The following is a 16,750-nucleotide window of genomic DNA, read 5'->3' on the forward strand; positions in this document are numbered from 1 at the left end:
ATGAAGGCACTAACCCAACTATCTTTTCTTCTCTAATGATTTATAGATTGATGCCGACACTCCCTTGCTCTGATAATGTACCACCTTTCAATTCCCAAAGTTTACCATCCTTTTCTTTTCGTCTTAGAAAATAACCATAACACACCCAAGCTTTGATATTGACACCAACTCATCTGCCATTACTTGCCTAATTCCCACTGTACTCGAGGATTCGAGGATTCGAGTAGTAGGATGCTACCATCACAGCTCAGGGTACTTTGAATTTTTGCAATTTAAAAAAAATTGAGTACGAAGACCGGGGCTTCTTCTTCCAGAGTACAAACAGGATTCTGGGGTTTCTTGAACTACAACAATGCTCAATAAGTTTCATAACAGGGAATTTTTTTTTCGGATTTTTCAGAACTCATATTTCGGGAACTTTATTCGATTGGGGATTTTGGTTCAATTTTGGGGAAATAGCATTCGGTCAAAATGGGGTGTCTACGGCTATACGTCCACACTTTACAAAAATTACACGTTTCACACTTTCCCAATTCTACTCAAACTCTAAAACAACTACTTGATAGACTTTATTATCTATTAAATAGTTAAAGATAATAAACACAAAAACTTAGTATGATCCAACACTTGGATAAAATCAAGCAAGTTATAGAAAATATAAAAGATAAAGCTAGCTTTGGTTTGATTGGGTTTGGTTTCAATTTTGGGGCTTCATGGAATCCATGGTGATTGTGGGATTTTTTCTATCCTTTTTAATTTCCTGAGGAAAGTTTGGGAACATGGTAGAGTTCTCCAAGAGTTTGTAGATTTTGAATAAGGTCAGTGTTTAATGAATCTCTTCAACAGTTTTTCGTTGCTTCCTTCTTGACAAATTCAGTTATCTTAATCCATAGATTAAAGAATAATAAAATTGGTTGTGATTTGCAGATAAGCTTTTTCAGTACTTCAATCTTCGGTTGGAGAGTGATTTGAATCTCTATCTAAATAAGCATATTTTGACATTTATTTCTTCATATTAGGACTGTTACAACAGCCCAATCGTTCACTTATTTCAGCATGATTTTTCTGACTGATTTTCTTCTTCTTCTTTTTTCTACAGATACATATATAAAATCTTGGGTAGGAAAGGAAAACATCCGATAATACAAGGTGCAATTTATTTGTGATTTTGGTGTAGTGTTTTCTGCTTATTTGCCTTCTTTTTTGTTGATTTAATTGTATATGTCATGCTATACTGGTTTTTTTCTTTATTTTTTGTTCCTGTGCAACACACGGGTCTGCAACTAGGTATATATATAAAGCGGAATCCTCTAAGCTATGGTGGTGCCACGTGTCAGCCTCTCCTCTATCCCGCAATTTTAAAAAGCCCTCTTTTCTATGGAAGAAAGCTATTAAATCTCCTATTAAAAGCTATTAAATCTCCTACTAAATCTCTTTCTCTCTCCTAAATCTCTCTCAGCAATTAATATAGTTTTCTCTTCACGTTTGGTAGGTCACGATGGATCGCGATTCATCCCTAATTGTAGACACCCCATTTTGACCAGACCCAAGTTCACTGTGTTTGTGCGAAGCCCCATCCAATCACCGAGCTAGGATCCCAAATTGCACCCTAAGCTAGGTTAGAGTCCCCTTTAGGTCCTTGTAAAATTTCGTTGGAATCCGAGCTCGTTTGATCAGCGAACGAGATAAATCAGAGTTGTAGTATAAATCTGGAAGGGGGATGATTTATCCTGGAAGGGGGGTGTCTTTATAAAAAATAATGATTTTTTGTCTTCTTCCTAATAGGACAAAGCGGCGGGGGTGCGCTTAGCGAACCGCGCGCTTTATCCGTATTTGGAGTGCCAATATCAGCGTATATTTTTCTATATATATGAAAAATCGGGGGCACTGTTGAAAAAAAAAATCCGAGAGAGAGGGTTTTGCAGAGAAAAGGGAAAATTGGGTTTTCCTCCGCCAGCATCTCCTCCGGCCAAAATCCGGCAAGCAGTCGGTCACCGGTTCCGATCAACCTCTCTGATCCTCCTCCTTCACCTCCACCGGCTATGATCCTCCTCCTTCACCTCCACCGGCAAGTTCCTTCTCCGATCGGATCCGTCCCCAGCCTCCGTTCCTCACCGGCCATCTCTGCAAATCCGGCAATCTCTTCTTCTCCGGCGGATTTCTTTTTCTTCGATCCCTCAGGGAATCCTTCCGGTCATTCCTCCACTGCTCCGGTCGTATCTCACTGTCACATTCTTCTCCTTCTCCTCCGGCCGATCGATCATCCTCCGGCAACCACTCCAATCCTTTTCTCCAGCAAGCTCCGGTCATATATTCCATAGCTACTTCACCTTATGCTTATTTCTCCATGCTTTATCCAGATCCACTATTTTCTTAAACCTCGAACCCTAGATCCGATCCTAGCTCCGGTGATCCCTTCTTCTCCGACGAGCTTCCGATCGATTGATTAGAATATCGATCATCTTCTCCGGTAAGCTTCGATCCGATTCTGATCCATCTCCATTCCTTCGATCAAAGCTTCCATCTATTCCAGTGAGATCACTGTTCATTGTTGTAATAGCCGATTGAAAGAGAAATTGCAGAGAAAGATTCGAGAGAAAAATCCTAAATTGAAACCCTAATTTCTCTCCTTTCTTCCTCAATCGATTACCTCCGGTGAGCTTATCGGTGCTTTGGCTAAGCTCCGGCTAGTATTTTCACAATTGGAAATTGAAGATCGGATGGCATTTTCAACTCAGATCTGAGCATTTGTTTGTCTGCGGAAGTAATTTGATATTAATACCTTTAGATCCAAGTGAAATAAGAGATATTTATTCCTTATGTTCTTGAAATTCCATTTGATTTTTGCTATTTTCATTTTTTTTATGATAAGTTTCTGTGATAATTGATAAATAACAAGATGATGAGTTTCTGTCATAATTGATAAATAATAAGATATTATGATTCATTATTTGAAATTCGTGATGACTTTTCTTGAAATCTGTAATAATCTTCTCTGTGTGTTTCGGATATATTCTTGTTTGTTTGAGCAAGTAAGATAGATGAATAGTGTTAATTTGAGAAGAAGGTTTCTTCTTTTACATGTCTATTTCTTTTAGAAATTAAGGTTACCAAATCCTTTCAGAAAGTTAGCACCTGACTTTCAATTCAATTGTGTCAATGCATAATTCTTTCTATATGGAATTAAAAGACTTGTTTAAAGAAGTATTTCTATTATATGAAAATTTAGGATGAGAATTGACTCTGTTAGAGGTTTCTAAAGTTATTGTAGAATTATAACAGCAAATATTTTATAGAATTCTTTTGAATTAAAATGATTTTGTGATTTTACTGGCTGTAAAGGTAATAGTTCTGGAATAATTTTAACTGATTGATTATCTTTCTTGTAATAGTTATAAATGAATAGGATGTAGTTGTTGATGAATGATAAAAAAAAAAAATAAATGAAATGACAGCCATATATTAGTTTGATATTAACAGCCCTACTTCATTTTAATATTTGTAACTCACACACTTGTGGATAATAGCAACCCTCTTTTCATTTTGATAATGGCATACCTCATGTTTTTTTTTAGTAGCAGCCCCTACTCTATTTGTAATATTAACAGTGTTTTCGCACTTGAATCTACATAAGTTGATACCCTTGTTACGCACTAAAATTTTTACAAATTGGGAATATTATTGAATATATTGAAGATTTAACACTTCTCTTATATTAAGCATTTGAGTTAGGTTTTGAAGACGGTAATAAATGGATTATTCAGGTGAGACTATTTTGAGGCTTATGATATTTATTTCTCTTTTATTTAAATAAATTGTTTTAAGAAAGAAGGAGATCAGATGACTACTCTATTCGATATTGTCGACATGAGTACTGTCTGATTTCAAGGCGGGATTAGAAATATTATCATGTGTATTATGATATCAGATGATTACTTTAGCATCATCTGATTTCATCCCCATATTGGGGTGGTGTTTGTGGTTGGGCATAGAAGTGTTTGATATTGTTTTTGCTTTATCAGGCTATCCAGCGGCTGGTCTGGACTAGTTTATGTTGTTTATCATTTTATGATTGCTATAGGTTGTGTATTTTTTAATTGAAAATTCTTCTTTTTAATTGAAATTTTTTATAATAATTGAATGGAAATCTGAGTTTACTTGATAACCTTTTTCTTCACTTTGATTAGAGACTAACTCAGTCTTGTTAGAGCTTTGCTTGCTTGGGATCTTGGATCGTTTTCTCTGTTCTTGGGGCACTTCTTTACGTGTTGTGGTTCGTCTCTTTGAGACGCTAGTTGCTTGTTCGGGGTTTCCCCTTTAGATTTAGGGCTTTGCCCTAGTTTGTGGTATTACTTGCGTGTTCCCTTTAAGATTGAAAACCTTTAAAGGTTTAGAGCATTGGAAAAGCTTTAAAATCCAAAAAAATTAGAAATTTGAAACTCAAAAACATTGGAAAAACTTTAAAAACATCAAAAACATTAAAAAATATCAAAAAGCCAAAAGTGTTGAGTGTTTTAGAAACAATAATTAGGAGAGTTCGTTTCGAACTACGTTGGCTTGATCCTCTTCCGAGGTACGTAGTGCAGCTTGGGATTTACATCCCCAGTCCAGCCAAACTTTTTGTAAATAATGTTTTTAAACTTTCTTTAAAAACCTTTAAAACCTTCATTTTCAAAAGATCTTCCTCTAGAGTTAGGAGTTTCTCCTAGATAAAGAGTTTTAGAGTTAGGTTGTGTCTTTTGATAGGTTTTTTGTTTGTTTGCTTGTCGTGTGCTTGTTTTAGAGTTAGGGGTCTGTCCTAGAGTTATAGGAGCGCCTCCGTCCGATCAGTCGGCGATCCACATCGCCGAGTGATGACTAGAGTAGGATACGCTAGTCCACCTTTGGTTTTCCTTAGGAAATACAGCCTAGTCACACATAGGTTGTAGGAACCACCTGCATTAGCCTAGGGCTAATCTCCATTTAGTTAGGGCATATAGGGTGTCCTAAAATCCACAATTCACTGGAATTTAAATAATCATATAATAAACTTTAATAACTAGTCCGATCTTTTAGATCGAGTCTAGGATAGAGGTCTAGGTGTCTTAGGCATCATAGCTTAGAATAGGCGCGAAGAACTACGTTGCCTTGATTCTCGTGGAGGCGGGGATACGTAGGCTTCTTTGGATGAATACCAGACCATCCGAGGACTCAGGCTAATAATTTAGAGTCTTAGGATTTGTTGTGTAGTTATTGTATGATTTGATATGTTTTCTCATTTTTTTGTACTGATCTCATACCTTTATCTATAGCTTGCATGTGTTTGCATATCAGAACTTAGACACCCATTAGGCTTGTCACTCATAACCTAGCTATGCTTAGGTGGCACATCTTTCATTTTATTTTATATGTGTTTATTATTTTTATCCTCAGGAAATGCATGCTTAGGTAGACGAGTCCTGAGGATTGTTCCCATTTCACATGATTTTTTATTCAAACTTCTTTGGAGTTACTAAAAATGGCATAAGAGACCAAGTGCTTGCACTCGGACGAATTGGGGGTGCTCTCAGACCTTCCCCATTCGTAACCAGGCACGAACCCATATATATTTCTGGTTATCCATTGCACAGAGGATTTGATTTTAGGGTTCCATGGCATATCCATGGATGGCGACTCTGAGTTTATTTCAGGTATGTCTTGGTTTCGAGCCTTGGCTTCGGATCGAGACATATCTCTTTCTTTTTATATCGCCACTCGTGCTATGCTATGAGGGTGGCATCCGTTTTGAGAGTTCCTTGGTAGAGCTCTCCTTCACACGTGGATGATCCAGAGGGTGTTGGGGACCAGTTCCCATGCCGCCTATCTCGGATCGGGGTCCACACTAATTTATTTACATAAATATAGCTCATCCATTGAAAAATAATAATTAAAAAAGCCATTCCATATGTGTTGTTTCTTATATCCGTAATTAAAGCTTCAAAGATGATATTGATATACTTTTCCAAAAAGCATGTTTCCATTTATTTATAAGAAATCAAATAAAGGAACGGCTATTTTATTAATGGTTGCCTTTTGCCATTCCATATTTCTCTCTCTATACGCATATCATTCCTAGAATTTCGACCTCTCCTAAATTTCTCAAACGCATACGCGTTACGAGATCACTATCTAATCTTTCTTCCATATTATTAGAGGCAAGTAAATTTCCCATTTTCAAAACGTCTCCCCAATAAATCCTTTCGTTTATCTTTTCCAATTCTACATTAAAATTCCATTTCCAATTCGCCATTATATCAGACTTTTCTTATAAGTTTCTTCATGTGGTGTGAGCTAAGAGGAAGAGAAGGTAAATCTGAGAATGATCCATTCGAGGCGTCTCTTTCACAAATTCCTATCTATTCCAAACACCTGCTCTCTTTTCTCTCTGTTTTTTTTGTCTTGTCAGTAGGGGTGGCAACGGTTCGATTTCGGTTCGTTTTGACCCCCAAACCGAACCAAACCGAAATTTGAATCGGTTTGGTTCTACCGAACCGAAACCAAACCGAAATTTGAATTTTCGATTTGGTTTCGGTTCGGTTCGGTTCGGTTCGGCCAATTTCACCACCCCTTACTCATAATCATTGGAAATCGGGGGCAACAGTTCGGTTTCGGTTCGGTTTGAAATTTGAATCGGTTTGGTTCTACCAAACTGAAACCAAACCAAAATTTGAATAAGTTTAGTTCTACCAAACCGAAACCGAATTTTTGGTTCGGTTCGGTATTGTAGACACCCCATTTTGACCTGACCCAAATTTCTCAAAAATTGAATAAATCCCAAAATCTGAGTCCCGAAACCAAATTTCGAGCCCCAAAGTCAAGTTTCAAGTGCCTGAAGCATATCCCCGAAATTCCCGAAGAACCGAGCCTTCAATGCAAAAGAACCCAAAAAATATGCATTTGCAGATCATTGTTGAAACCCTTAGAAGCTTGGATGATCCCCAGAACTTCTGAAAAACCTCGTTTAATTGCCCCAATTCTCTCCCACATTTCCCTGAAATTTATGAAATTTACAAAATATCCCTGAATTTTGGTATTGGCACTCCTCTGTTTGGGTCCCCCCGGGCTCCAATGTATATCGGCACAACCTATTTTTTGATATTTGCACCTGACTGTCATTTATCCTTGATCGGCTTGTCAGAGTTTATTTCCAAAAAGCAATAATCTATTGACAGCCATTTAAACACTAGATGACAATACGATTTGCAAAGGTATCAAAATGAGGTAGTGCTAATATCATTGACCTCTAAGGGAATGATATATTTGTCCCTCTAATTACCTTGGACAACCCACCCCTTTTGCCAAAAAGAGTAGTCATAATCCCACTAAAAGGGGGGGTTGTCTAGATAAGAATGGGGTCGCAAATATATTACTTTGTCTATAAGGTGGGCTGTCTGAGGAAGAAAGAGGAGGTAGATATATTTTCTTTTCTAGAAGTGGGGTGAGTTAGCAAAGCAAGGATACCCATTGATAAAAAGAAAAAAAGCAAGTAGAGCTTAATGGCAAGAGGGTAATACACCTTAGCCTTGGGGGTATTTTTGTACAGTTGATATTGCTTCCTTCTCAACCAATAAACATAGGCCATTAGATCAAAAGGGTGAGGTGTAAGGCTCTATTGAATTAGAACACTCTAGATCCTTACGATTTCTAAGATGGAATTAGGGCAAACACAAGGATCAAGGGCTAGGAGCATTCAAGAGGGGAAAGTTACCAAATGAATGGGCAAGATCAATTATTAAAAAAAAAAAAACCTAGCTACTTAACCAAAAGGAGAGCTCGTCACAGAGGGGGGGCTTTTTCTTCTTCAACAGAGAGAGAGAGAGAGAGAGAGAGAGAGAGAGAGGAGCCACCACCTTCACCATCTCCGGCCCCCACTCTCCGGCCATTCCAACACGAATCCGACCCTACCACCACCATTTCCTCCATCTTCTCCGGTGGCCATCACCGGAATCCGGCAAACCCATCCCACTCCGGCCGGACATTAAACCGATCTCCACCCTCCTTCTCCTTCTACCTTCATCATAACCCCTCACATCCACCTTCTTAGTTCCTACCATCAAACACACTTCATTTTCGCCCATTTCTTCACCCCAAACCCACTTCTTCCCCCCATTAAATCCGGCCACTCCCACCTAATCCGAGCACTCCCTCACCTCTTCAATTCCATCAAAACCCCTTTTTCTTAACCACCTCTTCAAATCCTTTCAATCCTCTCACCCTCAAACCCAAGCCACCGACCCAAACCCACTCCTACAAACCCTCTTCTCAAACTCTTTTCTCAAACCACCATCACTATTACTCCTCTAACCACAATCCACAAACCCCACCGGAATCCGAGCCACCATCTCTGCCACTTTTTCATCACCGGACCTCCGAATCCGACCCAACTGCCATCATCTTCTCCAGCCATCCAAGCCGGAATCCGGCAAGAATCCGGCCCTAGCTACCCTCTCTACCTCCACCATCACCTTCCCCATCTCTCCACCATCATTAAACCTAGTTCACCCTCACCTCTGCATTTCTTCTTCCACCAACAACCACCTCTTCAAATTCGAACCTCCCCCTAGCAACCACTATCCACCACCTCTTCCCTATCTAAGCCACCCCATCTGAAAATTAAACCCTCTTCAATCTACCCTCCATCTTCCTAAAACCCACCCTTCTCTCTTGGATCCCACTCCACGTCAAAACCCACTTTGATTTTCATCAATCTTTCTCACTCTTCCTAGATCGAAAGAGGGTTTGCAGACAAGAGGAGGGACATTGCAGCTAATCTTCATCTGAGCTCCATCTCCGATCACCTCCTCCACCACTCATTAACACCCTCACCATCACTCCTTCGTCTTCTTTGGCTGGAGTTGCCAGATCTCCGGCCAACATCACTATCATTTCAGTTGCAGGTAATCTCTCTTTCTGTCTCTCTTTATTCAATTCATAATTTGAATGGGGATTTTGCTTGTTATGATAATGATGGACTTGCAATTCATTTTTCTTGCTTTCAATCTGGATTTCTTTATATCTAAATTTTCATGACAGAAATTCTGAGGGCCGAAAGTTTGAACGTTCTTCTTGTATGTGTGTAAGCTTGCTTGACCCTGTTTTGTTCTTCAAAATCCCATCTAATTTTTACAAAATGAAGACAAGTTTCTATTTTACAGATCGATTTTCATATGGGCCTTAATACTATGCTTGTGATGAGATGAAAGGGTTATATGATTTAACTTTCTTTATGGCTGCTCTTGTGTCATACTTTGAGGGTGTTGATAAGGACAGTGTATTTGCATCTACATGCCAATGAAGGAAATTTCTGCTATAAAAATTGATGTGGTTGTGGATACTTTTCTTGAGATTTGGGTTCCCTCTCGGATTCTTTTGTTTCTCTATAGTGATTGGTATTTGTGACAATCCATGGTTATTTCATAAATAAAATAGGTACAAGGCCCTGATTTCAACCCTTATTTCATTTTAATCTTTCGCTTCGAAATGTGCTGAAATGACAGTTTAATATGGTTTGGTTTTTTTAATTTACACACGTCCCATTTCAGTTGGCATGGCATTTCTATTGTGTAAAAACAAAAAAGAAGCAGGAGAATCAGAAGATATGCTTCTTTTCATTTAGAGGTGAACTCTCAGGCATGATGTTCCTTATTATCTTGTCTTTCAACCTGTCAATTCTAATCATTCTTCATAGTTATACATGCCTTGCGACTTTGATTATTCGATCCTAATAGTTGTCTAAGTGGGTCATTCAATTGGAATGCTTGCGTCGTCGCAATTTCTATGACCCGTTTCACATGAGAAGGTGAGTTGGAATGGGTAGGCTGAGAATCGAAATGGGGTATATAAGATTATTTTTCCCTCCTAATGTCTTACAAAAACTTGGGTCAAGAGCAAGGAGTACTGTTATCATCACGATGTGTTTGGGCGAATAATCGGGCTTCACTTCTGACTCTTAGAGTTTCCTATTGTTTTCTGAATTTTCATTAGAGTTAGGATTAGTTTCTAACGCTTGATATCTCCTTCATTTTTCTTGGATCTTCCTCTCGTGCCAGGCGATGATGGAATGCTTCTTGAGCCAACCCTTTGCCCTTCACATCCTATTTCCCTTCTTGGGATTCTTACAGGGTGTAGGGGTTTCCCTTCTTTCTAAGGTCATCATTTCTTATAGGATTCAGGGGTCCCACCTTGTCTTCTTTTGGGTCTACTCTCTTCACATTCCTCGGGATACTCTTTGCATTTCGGGATCCCATCGATTTTGGGAACACTTCGTCACACATCGTCGGGTTAAGGCGACGACGGACGGAAACCTCCTGAGCCAAAACCCCCTTTCAATCAAAAGGGATAAAAACAACAAAAATCTAAAAACATCAAAAACACCAAAAATATTTTTCGAAGAAGCTGTTCCGAACTACGTTGGCTTGATCCCTATCCACAGGGTATGTAGGTAGCTTGGGTCTACCCAAGTCCAGTCAAACCATTTTTAATAAATATTTTCAAGCGTTTTCCAACCTTTCAACACAAAAAAAAAAAACTAAAAAATGGGCAAGGATGGTGATTGCCAGGTCACTCGGAGCCCTCTTTTCATTCCATTTCTGGTTTTCACCGTGGTTTTTCGGTTTCCATCGGTTTTTCGACGTTTTATCAGGTTTAGGGATGGGCGATGATGTAGCGTGACCCCTTCACAGGGATTGTCCTCGCTGAGCTCAACGATAGGTCATGACGATCACGTGACTTGTCCGATCTTCAGCAGATTAGGATCGCTGGGCTTGATTCCATTTGAATCGCCCTCTGAGCCTATCGTGTGTTCCATTTTCTTTCCCCTGGCATTTTTGGTCATCGTATACCTTTGATTTTCTGATTCCTTTATTTTCTTACATCTTGTTAGCTCACTGTGGGTTTATCTTTGGTTTATTATGAATTACTTTTTTTAGTTTATTTACTGTTCTAGCATGTGATTGATTGCCATTTTCTCAGCCTTATCTCTTGCATAGGCTCGCATGCTAGTGTGTTTACTTTACTACTTTGGTTGCTTAGCTATAACGTTTATTCATTCGTCTTATCTTGATTATCTGTGTATCTATAGCTCTTTACTGCTTTCCTTATCTCACTATATCTGCCATTATCTGTTTAGTTGTAGCAATGCATGCGATTGTTTACTGCTTTCTTAGATATGATGAGTTAGGATTAGATGCGATGAGCTAGGATTTGTTCGCTTTCTTTGCCCATTCCCGGGTCATGCATGCTTAGATAGACATTTTCTCGGGGATGATTGTTCCCATTTCATATGATTTTCGCCCAATACTCTTCAAAGTTATTTAGAACTGGCATAAGAGACCATGTGCTTGCACTTGGGCGAATTGGGGGTGCTTTTCGGATCTTCCTCATTCATCACCAGGCACGGACCTTTTATATCTCTGGTTATCCGTTGCAGCAGAGTATTTCATGGGATCCAGGGCCCATTTCCTTGGATGGCGACTTCGAGTTATTTTCAGGTGTATCTTGGTTTCGAGGCTCCTGTCTCCTGATCAAGAGGTATCTCATACATATACATCGCCACCCATGCTGTGAGTGGCATCATTTCGAGGGTTCCTTGGTAGACCTCTCCTGCACATAGTGGAGGTCTCAGAGGATTGACGGGGGATCTCGCGTCCCTCGCTCACCGTCATCTCAGATCGGGGTCCACAGGTATCGGTTCGGTTTCGGTTGGATTGCCACCCCTACTTTTCATTTTATTCTTCCAATGCATAAATGGGTGTTGTATTAGCAAGTTAATGCTACCGACGTGTGGCAGATGTTTGACCGACTCCATTGTAAAAAGTGCTCGCATTTCAGGTTCATCTCTCCTGTTCATATTTTATTTTGTCTTTTTATTTTTATTTTAAAAGTAGATACATATTTTAATTTTTCATTTGGGCTAATTGTTATTGATAAATTTAATTAATCTTGCAGCCAGGCGTATGCATTCCTCTCATGCATTTACCCTCTAGCAAAAATTTCATAATTATAATAATATGAGAGCAAGTGAAAAGGCAATTTGGCTGAAACGTGGCCTCCAGCTTCAAGCCCGAGACAACTTAATTGGCCTTCGGAGCACATGTTGATGTGCCATTTTCAAGGTCCTTGATAATTACCTTGGTTGAAACTTTTCAAAGATAACCTTCGTAATTAGCCATCGAATCATATGCTGATGTGCCATTTTGTCCAACCACTCTCACCTTATTTCTCTTGGAGCTCTATGGTATGCGAATTGCAAATCTATTCACCTAGAAATTGAGATAGTTTCACTTCATTTTTTTTAGGGTCCCACAAATTTTTTTTATTCAGTTTATTCGCCATTTACAAATATGACTGCTTTCTTATTTTCTATTTTCACTTCTATGATTTTTCATGTGTATGTTGTGAAATACTATTCTTAGTTGCAATCTTTTATTAATAGCTAAACTGAAGCATCATTTAGAAAAGATTTGATCAGTTACTATAGAAAAGTCATTTTACTAATTTTTACCTAATTATATGTTGTTATTAGGTATAATATTTAGCTCAATCAACTTTGCCTTTCTATGGGTTTCTTTCCCATCAAAATTAACATTCAACCCGTGCATTACACCGTTGGTCCCACTAGGTTTTGTTAACAGAGGTTAACGAAATAAGAGATTTTTCATTTCCTCTCTATGGTCATTGAATGGGTTAACGATTAGGAATGCTTATTCATCATGAATTATTTTCCATTGTTCTCCCTCTTACTATTCATTAGTTGTTAGAGCGACAGCTTTTTTCCCCATGTTCTTATGTTCCTATATATTCTTATATAGGATCAAAGTGAACCTGCTGTCTTTTGTCAATCTTTTCCAAGCAAATCTTTTGTCAATCTTATTTTTTTAGAAAGTCAATATTACCTCTAATTCTATGAAAATTAATTGATTTAGGAGATTTACTCCTTTTATATTTGGTGAAAAGAACCGCGCATGTAAATACCAACCACCAGATTTTGATTGGGTAATGTTAGTGGCTGTTTTAGGTTTCTTTGAGAGGGTGTCATTATCAAATTTATGACATGAGTAATCTTATCTATAGGGTAATAGATACAAGGGAACCCTTGCATAAAGAACCACAAAAGGGCTCTTCATTGGATCCACGTCATTTTCAGTTACATTTTAAAATCGTTTGAAAAAGTAAAATCAGTTACATTTGATGACCAATAGCCGTTTTTTGGCTCTTTATGCAAGGGCTCCCTTGTATCTATCATTCCTCACTTTATAGTCTTTTAAAAACTTTCATTAAGTAATTTCTTAACCTATAAAATATATTAAATATTGCCCAATAGCCTTTCCCAAGTTCAAAGACTCACGGGATAGAGTTCATATGAGAAAATAATCGGATTATATGGGTTTGACATGGATATGCATGAGTAATTTTAGGAATGCAAATAGCAACTTAATTCACCCTAAAACGTGATCACCTGTTAGGTGATCGAGATCTGTGGCCAGATAAGAAATCTATTAGGAAAAAAAAGGCTGTTAGAAAAAACTAATTCCACGCATAAAAGGTGATTTAGAAATACTATATAAGCAAACAATTTTTCAGTGTCATATAATTTTAAACTTTAGTTTCTTCTAACGTGCACGTGCACAGGTCGGCAACTAGTTTTCCAAAAAGCTCACGAACAAATTAAAGAAGAAGACACCTTGGTTTGTGCAAATATCAAAATATGGTTGTGCTGATAACATTTCCCTAGATAAATTATAAATAGAATATAGAAAGATGGACATGCACCCATAAATTTAGGCATTTTGTATCATATTGGTTTTTCCTATTTGATTTCCCTATCGTTTTTTTCGTACAAGACAAACATGCTGGTATCATATCTAATCTTATGGGTGTCTACACCATCATCTCCCTCATGTATACAATTATTTCACCCTTCTTGTTCTTGGAATTATCGCTGCTTCCAAAGGATTCTTCATCACAACTGTGAACTCAGACTTCTCTGACATATCAACCTCTTCTCCATCCTTAGCTCTCCACTCAAACTCTCTCACAAGATTACCCACAAAGAATTCGAGATGAAGGATGGCAAGATCCATAGCTGGGCATATTCTCCTTCCTACCCCAAAAGGCATCATCTTTATCTCCCTTTTCCCCGTAATATCCACCACCTCTCCTTCCTCCCCCAAAAACCTCTCTGGTTTGAACTCCAGAGGATCTTTCCACACCTCCCCATCCAACCCCATGTCACCCACAGTGAAATTTAATGTTGATTCTTTTGGTATTACATACCCATTTATCGTCGTATCTTCGGAAACTCCGTGTGGAATTACGAAGTGCGACGGTGGGTGTCGTCGGAGCCCCTCCATTATCACCGCCTTCAAATACGGCATCCTCTGTAAATCCTCTTCTCTGATTATCCTATCTTCTTCCCCAACAATTCCCTTTATCTCTTCCCATAGCTTTGCTTGTATGTCCTGGTTTTTTACCTGTTGAAGTTTAAATGATTAAATAACACCAAGTCTAAGATATAGGTTAAGCTTTCATAGTAATTGGTTGTTTTCACATGGTATCAAAGCTATCGCGTCAACCCAATAACTCCTTGATATTAAAAATTGAACCATTCCAAAAGAAAGGCCACATGTGCCACATGTATGGCCAACCCAAAAAGAGGTGCCACAGCCAAGGAGAGTGTTGAAGTACAAATGATAATTAAAGAGGAATGCTAGACTCAAGGGTGCCCTTGTAAAACAGAGCTGAAAGGATGCTCCCATTAATCCACGTCATAATAAATGCACTAAAAGGGAAAAATCCCAGTTGAGTTATTATGATGTGTAGACCCGGCAAACGGGTGGGCCGGACCGGGTCAATCCCCGGGTGATGCGGATGCGGGTCAGGAAATGACCCGCATTTTTGCGGGTTAGAATTTAGGTGACCCGTGCGGCCGGCGGTTGGGCCGGGTCAACCCGCGGGTCACCCACAAATTCAAACAGTCGTTTATTTTGGGAAATGTTATCACTGGATTTTGATGAGGGCGGTATGGCCGGCACCGTGGGATGATCCAAACCGTCCATTAGATGGCCCACAGCCTAAATAGGTTGTGCCCCAAAAATCATTTCAATAGGTTGATCCTAACCCTCCGATCTATAGAGGGTTAGGATCAAGTGATCAACCCTCTAACATTCAGATCGGAGGGTTGGGATCAACCTATGGTGCCACCCACAACCTATTTATATTCTATGGTGCCAGCCATAACCTATTCAGGCATCAAACCCTTAAAAAATAGATTAGCATGACAAAATCACCATCCTTTGCATTAGAAACAAAAACCATCTAACTAGATTAGCATGACAAAATCACCACGCTTTAAAAAGCCAAATGACCCGCGGGTTGACCTGACCCGACCCGTGTTTTTGCAGGTTGGGTCACCCGCGGGTCAGTTTTGACAGGTCACTAAAACTCAGACCCGTGCCTGCAAATTTGCGGGTGGGTCGGGTCGACCCGCGGGCACGGGTCGCGTTTGCCAGGTCTAATGATGTGGAACAATGGGAGCACCCTTTCACCTCTATTTTGCAAGGGTTAAATAACACCAACTCTAACAGCTTAAGCTTTTGGAGTAATTGGTTGTTTTACATTACCAGGTTCGCCATGACCCACTGGAACGTGGTTGATGTTGTATCCGTACCCCCATCTAGAAATTCAGCACAAAGGCTCACCATCTCCACCTCCTTAAGCTTTCTTCCACCTTCCTTTTCTGGGAGGATAAGATTATAAAGTGAATCCACATAGCCATTTTTATCACTAGCTTTGGCTCGAGCTCTTATCAGAGGAATAAAAATTTCCTCCTGTTCACGACACATCGCTGAAAACTCGTTCCAAAACTTATAAAACACAATCTTCCCAATCCTTGGAAAGAATGTAAAGATGTTTAATTTATATATAGTCAAAAACAATCTTCTTTCAATTGATTCTATATCTTTGACAATTCTTTCGTCGAGTTTTTGGCCGAAACACATAAGTGAGAGCAAAGAGAACATAGCAAACCGAAAGGGTTCGATAACGCGAACCATGCCACCATGCGAATTGGACTCAGATATGAGGTCTTTGATCAGTAATTTGAGAGCCCACTCGCGACCATGGGCGAAAGACGGTATCCGCAAAGGGTGGAGGACTTCGGCTGTAAGATTCCGGCGGAGAACACGCCATTGGGGCCCATAACGCGCGAAAATGATGTTAGGCCGCCCACTGCGGATGAGGTCTCCGACCTCTGTGAATGGAGGACGATCAGCGAATATGATACCCTTTTTTATGAGAGCTTCATGGGCCATGGAATGGTTGGTTATGAAGATGTTGAGGCGTGGGCCTGCGTAGAAGGTGAAGATGGCCCCGTATTTTGCTCGGAGCTGCAGGAGAAGAGGTTCTAAGTCGAGGGGCCCGGAGTCGAGCAATGGCTTTGTGAGAAGTAGGAGGTTTCCTATAATGGGTAGAGGATAAGGGCCTGGTGGAAGCTCCTTCTTCTTCTTATTTTTCTTTTTGTCTCTCTTTTGGGTTAAATTGATTATGTTGAGAAAGTTGGGGAAGAGTAGTTTGAGAGCTAAAAAGAAGGAGAGGGGGAGAAAGATGAAGACCCAGATCTCCATATGGATTTAAAGGTTAAGCTTGTTAGGGGATTTTTTTTGTTATGCTTTCTTGCTTTGGTTTTACTCTGTTATATAGATTTTACATGGTTCGGGATTGGGTTTGTATGGCT

General features: G+C 39.4%; 1 protein-coding gene across 1 annotated transcript; it reads right to left on the reverse strand.

The window, feature by feature from the left end:
• Positions 1 to 13,785: 13,785 nt before the first annotated feature.
• On the reverse strand, positions 13,786 to 16,750 carry LOC143860979 (cytochrome P450 89A2-like). Its single transcript, XM_077371854.1, has 2 exons — positions 15,639 to 16,750; positions 13,786 to 14,489 (listed from the first exon to the last, which is right to left on the reverse strand). Exons 1-2 carry the CDS (start codon positions 16,638 to 16,640, stop codon positions 13,926 to 13,928), a joined length of 1,566 nt encoding a protein of 521 aa, XP_077227969.1. The 5' UTR covers positions 16,641 to 16,750; the 3' UTR covers positions 13,786 to 13,925.

The sequence above is a fragment of the Tasmannia lanceolata genome, unplaced genomic scaffold (assembly GCF_043159265.1).
Source record: "Tasmannia lanceolata isolate RefF3 unplaced genomic scaffold, GAP_Taslan_0.1 ptg000037l, whole genome shotgun sequence".
NCBI classification, from domain to species: Eukaryota; Viridiplantae; Streptophyta; class Magnoliopsida; order Canellales; family Winteraceae; genus Tasmannia; species Tasmannia lanceolata.

Coding starts and splice junctions, on each gene's coding strand:
- LOC143860979 (XM_077371854.1), bottom strand. CDS start 16,640: ATGGAGATCTGGGTCTTCATCTTTCTCCCCCTCTCCTTCTTTTTAGCT. Junction 14,490..15,638: donor AGTGGGTCATGGCGAACCTG/GTAATGTAAAAC, acceptor AAACTTCAACAG/GTAAAAAACCAGGACATACA.